Source organism: Morone saxatilis, unplaced genomic scaffold (assembly GCF_004916995.1).
Source record: "Morone saxatilis isolate NCDOM2014 unplaced genomic scaffold, NCSU_SB_2.0 Contig24, whole genome shotgun sequence".
NCBI lineage: Eukaryota > Metazoa > Chordata > Actinopteri > Moronidae > Morone > Morone saxatilis.
The window spans coordinates 8006147-8020281 of NW_023339807.1; the positions used below are offsets into that span (position 1 = coordinate 8006147).

General features: G+C 40.3%; 1 protein-coding gene across 1 annotated transcript in view; it reads left to right on the forward strand.

Annotated features, from left to right (window-relative positions):
• ulk4 (unc-51 like kinase 4) overlaps window positions 1-14135 on the forward strand; it is a gene marked incomplete at its 3' end in the record, with an annotated part of 71124 nt that overhangs the window by 50643 nt on the left and 6346 nt on the right. The window contains 2 exon segments of the mRNA XM_035672886.1: window positions 9662-9828; window positions 11754-11855. Coding sequence (XP_035528779.1) covers window positions 9662-9828; window positions 11754-11855 — 269 coding nt within the window.

The window sequence follows — 14135 nt, forward strand, 5'->3', positions numbered from 1 at the left end:
TCTACGAAATATCATCCGCCAGCCGTCCACGAAACAACCCATCAACTGACCTGTAATAACAAAAAAAACATTCTATCAATCTTCTTGATCTTTTAGTAACAACATTGACAGTCCCATATGCAGCGCACTAATAACGTCAACGCTTCACTGAATACTCCATAGTACATGCCATTAATGTGCCCATAAACTCGAGCCTGCTAACTGTAAACCGTGATTTCTTCAGGACAAAATATACCATTTTGTATGACAAAATGTATCGATGATTAATCCAGTGAAATATACTCCTTTCTCTTGTCTCGTTTCGTCTTGCACCTGTGGTGAAGTTGATTGTGTTGGTATACCCTCTGTGTGCCATTTGGGATACCCTGTACAGCTTCCAAAACGAGAGTAAAGAAGCTATCGACTATCTGGACTGCGTCTTGGAAAACTGATGTCAAAGAGGGTTGCAACGTAGTATGGGCTCACCGGCACAGGCATTTCAGAAGGCTGACTGTACACACGCAAACCATGGTCTCTGAGCGCGTTTAGATCGCACATAACGATTTCTAAGTTATGGAGCGCGAAGCTGCTAAATGACTCTGGAGCACCACTGGCTGATAATTAGTTAAAATAACAGCGAGCTGCTTCACAATTCAAATAACTCAAAAAGTATCCATACTTACATCACAATTTTTGGGAAGCACACTTTCTTGCTTAGCATAACTAGAGTTATATATTTTTGTAAATAAAATACCGCACTATGACATAAATCTCATGGAAGAGAGGTCTTGACCAGATTTTTGGAATTAAAGCCTTACAAGTTTTTGCACGATGCGAGTTTCTCGGATTGAGCTGAATGTCTGCAAGTTACTGTACAGGTCATTCATATAACAATGGAATCCTCGGAACCTGAAAAGCATTTTTGTCTCTGAACGGTTGATTATGTTTGGCTCCAAGTCAGAAGACCCACATCACTAGCTAGTCTGTAATATACAGCATCTAATTCGTATAGGTTAGGGAACAAGATAAATTAAATTGAATCTTTAACACGTTCTTCACTGGAACAGCGTCTCAGGTTAATGAACACAGGGTCGTACTCGGGAAACTTATACGTGGGCTGAAATTTCAATGAGCAACGCGAGTATCTTTCCTCTGCCCGATACGACGGTATACAACCAGTCGAATATAACACAACTGACTCTCCCTCTGTTGCACTCTTTCCTCCTATCAGATTAGATTGTATCTGCGCCTGACTGCGCGGACCGAACCTGGCGTTAGTAGATGTCAAGATCAAGGCGCTGAGTCATTTTCTTCGAAGTTGTGAGATTGAAAGGCGTCGTGATGAGACGCTATGTCAGACAAAATGTTTGATTCATATCCATGATCTTAACCTACAGTGGCTGACCACTTCGTGTAGCACAGCACATGGTTCACGTATCTCTCTTGACGGCCTTTTATCCTCCTATCATATCCCACTAACTCTCTCGCAAGCCCTCCCAACTGCTATTAGTCTCCTTCTATGGTAGTAGAATGTAAACACTACATTCTGCTTTGTTCTTTCAGTCCTACTTTATTGGTGAGTGAGATTAATGCACCGTAATAAAAAACCAGTATGAATGACCTGTAAGAAACCCTAAGTTGTCCTACCTCTTCTCACCTTCCCCTCACTTATCCTGTACGACTAACCCGTTCAATATATAGTAAATTGTGATTGTCAATGACAAACCCAAAAAAACTACATAAGTGAGGCTGATCCAGCAAGGCGGTACGACTTTCGCCTATCTGTCGTAGGAAATTAATACCTTCTGTGAGTCACTATGGTATTTTGTGGGCACGAACCTCAGTGAGATGCACCCATTAAGGACACTAAAGGAAAAAGGTACTATGAAAGAAATTGAAACCTGCCAAGAAGACAGACCTGACATAGTAAGAAGAGACAAGTTTTTAACAATATATTCATTAACAATGAAGAGAGCTATATTGGGAAAAAAAAAGGTACATTTCTTGTTATAAGTACTAGTTTGTGTGCAACACTATTACAATACTTTTCTATAAATGAGGGGTTACAGTGAGTCCTAGAGCAGCGTCACCCCCCGAACATAGACACAATAAAATGACTACATATAAGGATCACCTGAAATCAGAGCGCTATTCATATCCTGCTAGCAATTATAGTTTATGTATGTCAAGTTACTCTGTAGGCCAATCTTGTTTTCCCCCAGCTTCTGTCCTGCATTACTAGTTAATAATTCATTCTTGTTTATTTTAGGTGATAGTCAACAACCATTCGGCTGTGCTTGTGTGTGCATGAGGCAGGGGCAATGATTTTGTCTTCAGCCTTTATGAAACTCAATGATATTATGAATTTACTTGACGATCGCAAGTGATCCAGTGGGATCAGAGGGGAAAGTGTTTCTCGGAGTTGAGGACATTTCTTCAGAAGTTAGTCATTTTAAGCTATTTTTCAGCAAACATGCAGCCAGTTTGGGATTAGGACTTTAATTAGAAGGAAGGAATAGTAAGGGCAACAAAGCCTCATGCACATATGGATCAGTTAAATCTAAGCAAATTAGCGAATTGAACAAAATAATTAAAGATTTCTGCAGGAAACAACATTTACAAACACCTGCTGCCTTAGTGTGTGCTCGTGTGCGTGTGTGCGTGCTTGTCGTGTGTGTGCTGTGCGTGTGTGTGTGTATGCAAATGTTTCAGGACCCACAGTTCAACGCTGTAATTGTAACTCTCAGAAGCAATGAAAATGCTACACAATAATACTTCCTTTCTCAAATTTCTATTTAGGACCATGTTCATTTCCCTTTCTATTTCTGTCTCTCACTCATCATTGTGTGTCTCATTCTGTCTACCCAGCCCCCTGCCTCCCCAAAACCACCACCACTATCACCCCTTCCTCTCCCTCTGTTTCCATTGGGTCAGCAGTGCGGCAGTTCAGTAGTCAGCATCATTATCGTCCAATCAGCTCTCCTCTAAACAAGAAACTGTCAACCCAGCACTAATACTGGCTGGGCAATTAACGCTTCCTCTCCTATCCTATCTTATCCTATCTTATCCTATCCTATCTTATCTTCTCCTCTCTTCTTACTCTGTTGCCCTTGTTCTCACCCTCTTGTCCCTCCTTTTCCTCTGCTACTACCATCCACTTTCCAATCTACTCAGCTTCATCATCTCCACTCCTTCCTTCTTGTTCCCATTTTTACCTTCTCACCTATCCTCTATTTTGGGCTCCACTTCTATCCTCCCCTCTCCTCTTTCTCCCTTCTTTTAGTTGTGGTTCACTCCAGATCAGTGTGGCGATGGCAAGAAAGAAGGGAGAGGGAGAGGAGGAGAGAAGAGGAGAAGGGAGGAAGCGTGTATAATTGGCTTTTTAAGGTGTGACAGAGAGAGGAGGAGAAGGGTGGTGTGTGAGCGTGTGTGTGTGTTGGGAGGCAATGAAATAGACAGTGAAGAAGAGCAAAATAGGGAGGTGGTTTTTTGTGCTTGTGTGAGTGTATTTGTGCCTATGCTTCTGTGTATGTGTGAGACTGAGCGGAGATGTGTATATGTGTGTGTAGAGGGGAGCGTTGGATGCAGGAGCACCCAGTATGTTTGTGTGTGAGTGTGTAAGAGAGAGAGAGAGAGAGGAGATGAGGTTTATAATTGGGCAGATTTGCCTCCGACTGAGATAATACCCCCTGGGGAATGAAGACAGAGGGAGCAAAGAGAGAGAAAGGCAGAGATAGGGAGGGAGAACAGAACAACAGAAAGAAAAAGAAGATGACAAAAAAGCTTGAGAGAGAAGAGAGAGGGAAAAGATGATAGAGCCAGGAAAGCAAAATGGGAGGTAAAAAGGGTAGCAGAGAGGTGACAGAGAGGCAGAGTGGGATATACTGAGAGAGAGAATGTGGTGCATTTGGGTGAGGATACAGGGAGGAGGGAGGAGATAATAGAGGAGAAAATATGAGGTTGAAGTGTGTGACAGTTTGATAGAGGGAGAGATCTGGAGATCGAGAGAGGCTGGAGGGGGACAATAACTTGATGGGGCAGTAAGAGACGCTTCCTAAACAAAGTTCTTATTATTTTATGATTGTGAATGACTGTGAATGAAAGTTTTAATGTAGGACATGTAACAGACTCATGTAGAAAGTCTAGGTAGTAATATGATTATATAAGGAAATGAAGCCTGAGTTTGAGACTCATTTTGTAGGCTCATTGACCAGTAGACTGATTTGATAAGAAATGGACACATGTAGAGCAGCAAACATTGACCCCAACACTTCAGAAGTATTTGCATACTAAGCAAACCCTGAGTTTGTTACTAGGCTGCAGTGCTGATGATTGACAACGTGTTAATTAAAGCATGCTTGTCCTTTAATTAATTAAAGAAGTCTTCAGGGGCTCCATGTGTCTTCAGAATCCTTGTAGGTCTTTGAGGTTCCTCTCCAGGTTTGATCCACCATCAACCCTTGTTGTTTTTCTTGACCTTCTGTGAGAAGCGTAGAGGATTTTATTTAGGTAATTGCCTCTGCGCCGGTCTTATCTAGTTTCTGTGGAACTTGCATCTATAAATTGCGATTTGAAATTAGGGTCAGGTTTGGTTTAATTTCCTCAAAAGGTGTCTACAGAATTCTATAATGGGTCTTCCAAACCGTATCCATATGTGTCCAATCAATATGAATGCCCCCTATCATTCTTTTATCCCACAGACATCTGTCTTCCATATTAATAACTTCATATTAGCAAGCACCCAAAGGGTCACTGGATTGACAGTTTTACATAATGGCAATCAATAAGACAAAATGTAGGATGTTTTGCAGTGTGTCTTGAGTTTATGCTGTGCATAGATTGATACCTGTGCAGTTTGCATAGCAGTCCCTTGATATACTAGTGGTCGACTAAAATGGGCTTTTTAATGGCTGATGCCAATATTTAGAAAACAGGCTGACTGATGGCCGATATATAATCCTGATATCAAAACAAAGAAAAGTCCTGTATAATTCTAGATTATTTTTAAGGTATTTTAAATACCTTAATTTTTACATCCCAGTGTGAATAAGCAATCGTAACATGTCAGATATTTACATTTTTAAATATGTGGCAATGTGACGCCCGGATAGTTCACCTGGTACAGCTGGCGCCCCATGAACCAAGGCTGAGTCCTTGCTGCAATGGCCATGGGTTCGACTTGTGGCCCTTTGCTTGTCATCCCCCCTCTCTCCCCCTTCATGTCTCTCTTCAGCTGTCACTATCAATTAAAGGCAATAAAAGCCACCAAAAATTGTGGCAATCTGGAATACAGGAATATTGAGTGCACTACAGAGGCTACTTCTATCAGCCATTGGGTTGCATACAGTCTAGACAACATGTACTGAATAAAATATGGTTTCTATTAATTTTATGATGTAAATTAATAAAAGGGCTAACACAAAAACAGTTGCAGGCTGTATCTGCCCCAGGACCTGCCAGTTAAAGGCCTGGGCCTGTAGGATCACATCAATATAGAGCTTAAAACCATTTGCATTTACGTGTTAAACACATTAATTGATTTGACTATGAAATGCTTCACTCTATCCTTGAAAAAGACTAATCCAGATGCTGTATACATTATTGGGGGAAATCATATTATTGAGAACATGTACGCCTTTAATTGAGCTTTGTTTAAATAAACTGAAACATTAATTATTGTGTTAATCATGTATTATTAGATTAGTAGAGGTTTTTCTGTCCCTAGACAACATTCCTACTTTGCTTATATAGCAGTGCTCTGAGCCATCCATCCTGTTGATTCCCAATAGAACTCATTTTACAGTGGTTTATAAATAGATAATACTGCAAAGCATTGTGGAATGTCTATTTTTAACCTAGTTAAAGTCCAAAATAGGACAGAGCACCGTGGTTTTCACTCATAAATGATCCTCCGGTCTTGACATATGTGACATTGGTAAAATTGACTTGTTAGCATTGACTGAATGAAGTTGTTATTCCTCTGATTACACTTAGTTATGTCCTCAACTCACAAGTATACACACATGTACGCAGGGTGCAAACTACAGGGGACCTTGCCTCCTCTTAATAAGACATGAGCTAGTATACTGACATTATCAGGATTGTTGCGGCCAAAAATGTCTGATTTCTTTCTGCTTTTAGGCATTTTTTGCAATGAAGTTTCAGGAGAAAGTGAAATAATTAATTAAATATTGAAGGCAACTTGTTCCACTGAGACAGGGTTTGGTTGAATTTGCGTTAATTGTTGTGATCGCAAGTTCCTGGAGGGGCGGCAATATGATATTTTGGCCATGCATTTCTATTTTTGGATTGTGTAAACTTAATATTGACGCATAATTGTGCACGAGGGTGACTCATCACTAATATGCTTTAAAAAGGATACTGTTATTCTTGCGCTAAAAGTGAGCTCCCCTAAAAGCCATGGTATAGTTCGCACACTGCACACACATACACACATACATCCATACCTGTCAATCACAGTGATACTCATTATTACGTGCACAAACACACATGCACAGAGCTCATATTGGGTCCTCTGCCATGTCAGTACCTGCAAAAGCCTGTTTGTGTGTGAACAACCATTCAATTAGCAATTTCTGTATATTTGACTTAACACCAAAAAGGAACCAAACCAAGATAAGACGGCAATATCTAAAGTAGCTTTATGACATTCCTGTTGAGACAAATTCAGTGTCTGTTGTAATCTATAATAAATCTCCAGTGGTAATAATTGTGGGTCCCAGATCCCCCAGTTGCTCACAGAGTAGAGCGTGTACCACGTGTCAAGTCCCTACCGCAGCGGCCCGGGTTCGAGTCTGGCCTGAGGCCATTTGCTGCATATCATCCCCCCTTTCTCCCCTGCTAGTTCTATCTCTCTCTGCTGTCCTGTCAATAAAAAAATGGCAAAAACACATAAAAAACATTAATAGATGTGGGTCCCTGTTTTCCCATGTATTCATGATGACCAGAGCAATAGTTGTATCCTGTGTGCAATGAACCTAAGCGCATATTCAACTGCATTTGCTATTTTTGTTCAGGTCGATGCATAAAAGGGTCATTATGTCAGTTGCTCACATTACTCATGTATTATTTTGCATGGAACTTTGTGAACTGTTTGTGCTCTGTGCATTCCCGCTGTGTCTCTGTCTCCCACACTCCTGATGCACAGCTTAATTTGGGAAGCTTTGTAGAATGTGGAATTAAAAGCAACTAGTCTTTTAAGTTTGCTTGACTATTTTGCAGCAGCTTGTTGCTAGTTCATGATTTAATCAGGGGTACCCACAGAGGGTCAAGCAAGCAGAAATGTGTTGTTCATTGGAAGTATGCAAATGTTTCATTTGGAGACTGCAGTTGGAAAATGTGTATCTGTCCTATGGCTTTCAGATGACTAGGTATTCAATCATCTATCATTCTACAATGCAGTACAGACTCTGCTGTGCTGGCATTATTGCCATAGTCATATTCCTTTTGTAGTTATTGATCCAAATGTCTCTTCTGGTTGAAGTAATTGGTTTATTCATATTGATGACAAAATTCAGTCAAATGATTGACATTCATCAACAACAGGTGTGGTCTTTGGTTGTCAAATCTACTTATTTTTTTCTGTATCACTAATGTCACTCACCAAGTGTGTTTACAGAGACTCACCAAGTGTATAGCAATTTTATCCACTAAAACAATAGATGATTTGTGTCTTTGGTCTATGATCAGGCATGTTTTGTTTGGGTGGAACAGCTGGTCTAATCTACATGCACTGACGCCATGAGAAAATCAAAACATTTCTAATGCCGACAAGTGGTTTGAATGGTTGAGAGTACTGCCAGTGTGTGACTTAGAACTGAAAACACTGGATGCATTTGGAAATAATGTTGGATATGCTTCAAATTCCCTTTCCAATTTCCAGCTTTCCACTAATCCATAGCCCTGTTGTAACCCTCCCCTTCCACGAGAACTTTTCTTTGTCTTTGTAACCCATTTCAAATGCGTAGTATGACCTTTGCTGATTAATTGCAGATATTTTTGTGCTGTAACGTCAACCTAGTCAAATCAGGAGCAGACTCATAAAAGGGAATTTTATATTCTAATAGTCCATATGATCACCTGTTACAGACATACTCTGCTTATAGATATCCCCAATATAACAATATTGCTTAACATTTTTGGGTACACAATCAAAGAGTAATTTATTTATTTTTAATGATGCTGCTCTAAAACATGGTTGATAGGTTGCTAAAATATCAGTAAAGTTAGAAGAATTTATTTGATCGAAGTTTATTTTCTCTCTTTGGTTTAGTAAAGATGACTGTGTATAGTCATGGCAGCTATTATAAACAAATAATAACATAATAATATTATTAACATATCCATAAGCAACTATCTAGAACAGAGTTTTCATCTGAACGGGACTGCATTGTCGAATCACATTAACAGCAGAAGAGGTCTTTGTTTGACTGAACAGTCTAAAGTAGAGCAGTCTGTTTAATTATGAGGTAGCTTGACAAAGTAACAGCACATCTCACTGACAGCAGGCTAGCTCAATAGCTTTCTAGTGTCTACAGTGTTGCACTTTAACTCACAAAAATAAATACACACACACACATCTACATTCTAAATAAAGATCTATTGGAATAGAAAATAACACTGGTTATATTTTCCCCAGTGAACACAGATTTATTTAAATCATTTGTTATTTGTTACTTTTTTGTGCACAGAAAAGAAAATGAAGTACAACTTTGACATGTGTCATGTCAACGTAGGCAAAATCTATCTGGTCTTCACTTACAGAGACGTGTGGTGAGAACACCTCAGGGACTGAAGTCTACAAAAGCTAACTACACAGATCGAGCTGCAAAATGGAGAGTATCTTCTGTGCTATGTTAAATTTAATGAGCAAAGGAACATGGTTTTGCACTTTAGTAAGAGCTATGTATTCATGGCTTAGCAAGGGTTAGCAGCTCTACAACATGTTCTACATTGGACAGTTTTCTAGGGAGAGATAGAGTGAGATGGCAGGGAAGGCAAAGAGATACGAGGAAAAGAACGGAATGTATTTTTAGATGAGCATCTAAATTGAGTTGCCTTTTGTTGTTGCTGTTTGTGTTACCATTCTGTGGTTTTTGGTGTGTTGATACTATCAGATTTTCACAGATTAATTCAGCCCGCAGAGCCTCGAGTTCTGTCTAAATAGTTAAATGTCAAATTCAGCTATTTTTCTCTGCTTGGCAAATTGGTGACAATGAAATGCTAATCGACCTAAGAGGGAGAGTGTGTCTCATCTTGTGCAGGAGCTATTGATCCACTGTGGAGTCAAACCAGAGCCTGCAGCTACAGACATTTACTCAAGTCAGGCTTAGGTATACTGTTATTCTATATGCTTCCAACATTCATGTAAGAGAAAGAGGAGGTGTGATGGTTGTTTGGAATGTGGAAGTAGGTTTGATTGTTTACAATTTATGATGTGAGCTCATATAAACTGATTAATGAGCTTGTGAGCAATCTGATATTTTTATAGATTTGATATGTCACAATGACTATAGAGAGACAGGCAGCTCAAGTGCTTCATGTTGTCATTCATGATGTCAACGCTGTCACCATAGTGTAAAATGCTAAGTTTTGGTAGCAAGAAGTCATTGTCTCAGAACATCTAGTAACTTTATCCAATGGTTTTCCTTCTTCTGCACAGACCTAATAGAGGTGGTGGTGAGCACTCTCTCAGAAGCTGCACTAGTCCACTTGGATGAGGAGGGGCATGCTGGGAAGAAGGTCAGCCATCTTGTGTTACAAGCCCTTCTGGAACTGCTTCACAACATCCTAAAACAAACATCTGTTGTGGTCCGCTCCGCACTGCAGGTATGAACACTCAGACACAGCTAATGAGAACAACAAAGTCACCGCCCTGTCTCTAACAACGGCCACCAAGCTGCCAAGATGTATTAGCACTGCATTTCAAAGTATGCCCTACCCGAGTGACAGAGATTATGGTTGGTCACTTGCAGTTGCTACTACAGTCTCTGTTGTATTTGGTGCTGAAAGAAAAAAGGAAACAAACTGACGCTCTTTGAGTAACTCAACAAACTAAATGCAAGTCTCCTAACCTCTTTCTCTCACATTCTAGCATTTCATGAATGAGAACCCATTGATGCTGCACATAAATGACCATTCATTGTTATAATTAGAAGTTCATGTGGATGTGATCTCAGCTCTGTGGCTCTCTGCTTAACTACCTCAAAACGTGTCTGTAGAGCAAAGAGTCTCTACAGATACAAGAGTCCTAATCAATATCCTTACTAACATTTAACTTCAATTTGATTAAACTTCTAAACACCACTGCATTGCTGCAGTCTTCACAAATAAATCTGTAGACAGCCACAGTGGCTTGTCTTTTTCATTTTTTTTTTTTTTTCAAATGTGTTGTTTTGCTGTATCATGATACATTTGGACCTTATAGGCTGGTGTATTTCCCACATTGATTCACCACTATTTACCAGTTTCATCTCTGTTGAGCACAGAATCACAAAGTCAACTCCCTCAAAATGTTGCCCTTGTATCATGTCCCTAAAGGCATGTGTGTACGTGTGTGTTTGTGAGTTGTGTGTGTGTCCATTGATGTGTGCAGTGGAAGCTAGCAGTTTTAAGCAACTGCAATATTGAAGTTGTGGACTCAGGAGAAAGGGGATGAGGTCCCGAGTCCATGGGACACATACACATACACAGACATGCACACACACGCACACTCGTACTCATAGGCATACACAGAGGGGCCTGTCTGGCTATGTCCCTGCGGCCTCATTATCACCACTGGCTTTGTCCTCAGCTTGCCTCCGTACACACACACACACACCCACACACCCACATACGCTCACATATAGATGTACACACCAGCCCCCATCTCCCCATAGTGTGCACCCCAGCCCAACGCATACATATTAATGCCTGGACAGGGGAGGGGGGCTGGGAGGACTAAAGGGGAGGCAGGGTAAAAGACTGGGTGGAAGAGAGAAGGACAGAAGAGGAAGAGGAAGGATGGAGAGATAGAAGGAGAGAGAGATGGGAAAGGGAGCAAGCAGAATGTGCAGCGGAAATCAATTCTGTGAGAAATGCAAAGCTCATTAAAAAGAAAACTTCTGCCCAAACCTAATTCATTTGGGTAATAAGGTCTGATAAGGAGAGAGGACGTGACTAGACCGCTCTCCCCAAACTCTTACTCTGTTGGTCAAAAGAGAGAGAGAGTCAGAGATTATATATACTACAGAAGAAAAAAGAGAAGGAGAGAGAGCATAACAGAGAAGAAGCGACTTTGGGAAAGAGAGAGAGAAAGAGAAAATATGTGCCAGTATTAATCACATTATTTCACCTCTAATTGGCCTGAAGTTCCACTGTAGGCATGAACTGAACTAAAATAAGCCAAAGTGAGGAACAGAGGTGCTAATGAGGGGGGGGGCAGAAAAAAAGAAGAGGGTGAGAAGACTGAAGTCTTAATGAGATGCAAAAATGACTCGATGTGACAAATAGAGAAAAATGTTCAACCTGTGTTTCCCTGAACACATATTGTGTTAAAGAAGGGTTAAAATAACAACGTATGCAGAAAACTTATTTCCTCTCTTAGTCTATCTATCTTTCTCTGTCTGCCTCAGTCTGTCAGAATCTGTCTTGGCAGGTCTCTGGATCCATCATTATTGACTGTCAAATCTCTATAAATGATTTAACGTGTGTGTGTGTGTGTGTGCGCGCGCGCGCGCGCGCGTGTGTGTGCGTGCTTATGTGTGTGTGTATAGAGCCAGAGGCTATCTTGTCCAGCAGTGGAGATGGAGGCAGCAGAGAAGCTGCTCCTAGAAAACCGACCCCTGAGCCAACTCAGCACACACCTCATTCACATGGTGAGAACAACACTCACAGAGCTTGTGTGTGTGTAAATGCTTTGCATGCATACATAAATATTTTCTGTTTGCTTTTGCATGCATGTTTGTGTACTGTATGTCTAAATGTTTGTCTGATACAGTGAGACAAACTGTGTATGTATGTTTATTTATGCGAGGAAGTGTGTGTGTGTGTGTGTGTGTGTGTGTGTGTGAGGGGGAGAGAGAGATAGAAAGAGAGAACATGCTTATTTCTCTGGTTATGTGTTCCTTCTACACATAAGTAATACTTGTATTAGTTAGCAGGCTGAGTGATACAAATAAATACAAGTACTACTCATACAAGAAATAGATCTCTAGTTCAGATTGAATGTGACTCCTTATGCAGTTGCTAATGACCAGCACAGTCCCTTCCACTGTACATCTCTGTGTGTGTCACCTTAAAGATTTTATGAGCTTTATCATTTCACAGTTGATCCCACAAATTAGTTTGACTTGTTTACAACAAGCTAGTTTGATCTCCACTTCATTTCTATTTTCTACATAACTCACATAATATTTAAAATAACTTTACATGTAAAGGTAAAGCTGTGGTTTCATAAGGGAGCAAAGCTAATTCTGTAAAACTATATTAATTTTCACTAACACTGAATGAATCTATTAAGACCTGTAACTAGATCTACAGCTTCCTCTCAGACAAAATATGTCATTTCTTAAACCTCCTCCCATGTCTGACTGCACTGTAAACAGCAACACTACTCATCAAGCTCGTTTAAAAGTTTTTCCTTAATTAGCTGTCTTCCCAAGAAGTGTGTGTATATCTGTTATGGTAATGAAGTTTATCAAGCAATCTTGAAATGGACTTTCATGCTCGGACTTTGTGCCCATTGTCAAATTCCTTCAACTACCAGTTATTACAAATATTAATCCCATAAATCTGCAGAAAAGGCTCTTATATCTGCAAGTGCCAGCTTAGAACGTGATGCAATCTGAAAAATAGGAAGATAAGAGTGTGTGCTATCTTTGCTTTTCTGCTGAGAGAAATGTGGAAGTGTTATTGCGGTAGCCATTCATACATCCACACCTTCTGGCACTGTACACACTACTGAGAATAGAATAATCACTGAAAATCAGATATGTGATGCAAAATAACCCCCTCCTCTATCTGCACTCAAAATCTCATAATTATGATTAAAGTACTTTAATGTTAGACTTATAATCAAATTGGATTGCTTGATGAATGGTGGTCTTTGTCTCTTGCCTTCTGGAACTTTGTTTACATTAAGCTACATTAAGAAATTAAACATCATTTGTAAATATTTCTAAACAAGACGGTGACTTAGATTAATAGGTCAGGAGTTCAACAGAAGAAGGTAGGTGGGTTCAAAAGAATGAAACAGAGGTGAAAGGATGAAATGAGATTCATGGGCAAGGGGAAAGGAAAGATGGAGAGAATCCATTCAAAAGAGAGAGGGTGCCGTGAGGCATCCTGGGAAGTTGAGGGCGTAAAGAGAGGAGGGGGGAGTGGGAGGAGGAGAAGTGGAGGTCTCAAGAGACGCAGTAGACGTTTTCACTTCTACTTGACACATTGAGTGTTGGGTGGGCGTCTGTGTGTGTGGTTGTGTATGAAAGGGTAGAGGGGGCAGCTGACACACCCCCGGCCTCTGTGCAGCCCCTTTGACCCCCCCACCCCCCTTTGCCCCATGGGAGATTAGTGGGATAGAGCAGCAGCGTCAATATGATCCCTGAATCTAATATTTCTGAAGAGTAGTGTGGGCTAATCATTGATGCATGCTCAAGTGCTATGATTTACTCAGTGCATTGAGTTAATTAATTTGGCAAGGGTCCGTAACCAGAAGCAGCCTCGCTAGGATCCACACGGTTTAGAGTGAACATTGATCCTGGATGCTTTCATGTAACTTCTTTTTTTCAATATATAGTTTTTCTGGCTTTTTTCTGCCTTTAGTGATTAGGGCAGCTGAAGTTAGACAGGGTAGGGGGAGAGAGAGGATAACATGCAGCAAAGGGCCACAGGCTGGAATCTAACCCAGACTGCTGTGGTCAGGACTCAACCTTAGCACATGCCCCATGTAACGTTTTTTTTTATATATATATATATATATATATTTACTTGGTATGACTTTCAAATTAATTGATATATCCAAATACAGTAAATCGTTTCTGGAAGTGTTTGTGTGAACGCTGCAAAATACGTTTTTTATGTAAAATGGCTTTATTATTAATCTTGAATGTGTGCTTTATAGGGGTGTCACGATTTCGAAATCGATCGAAATTACATCT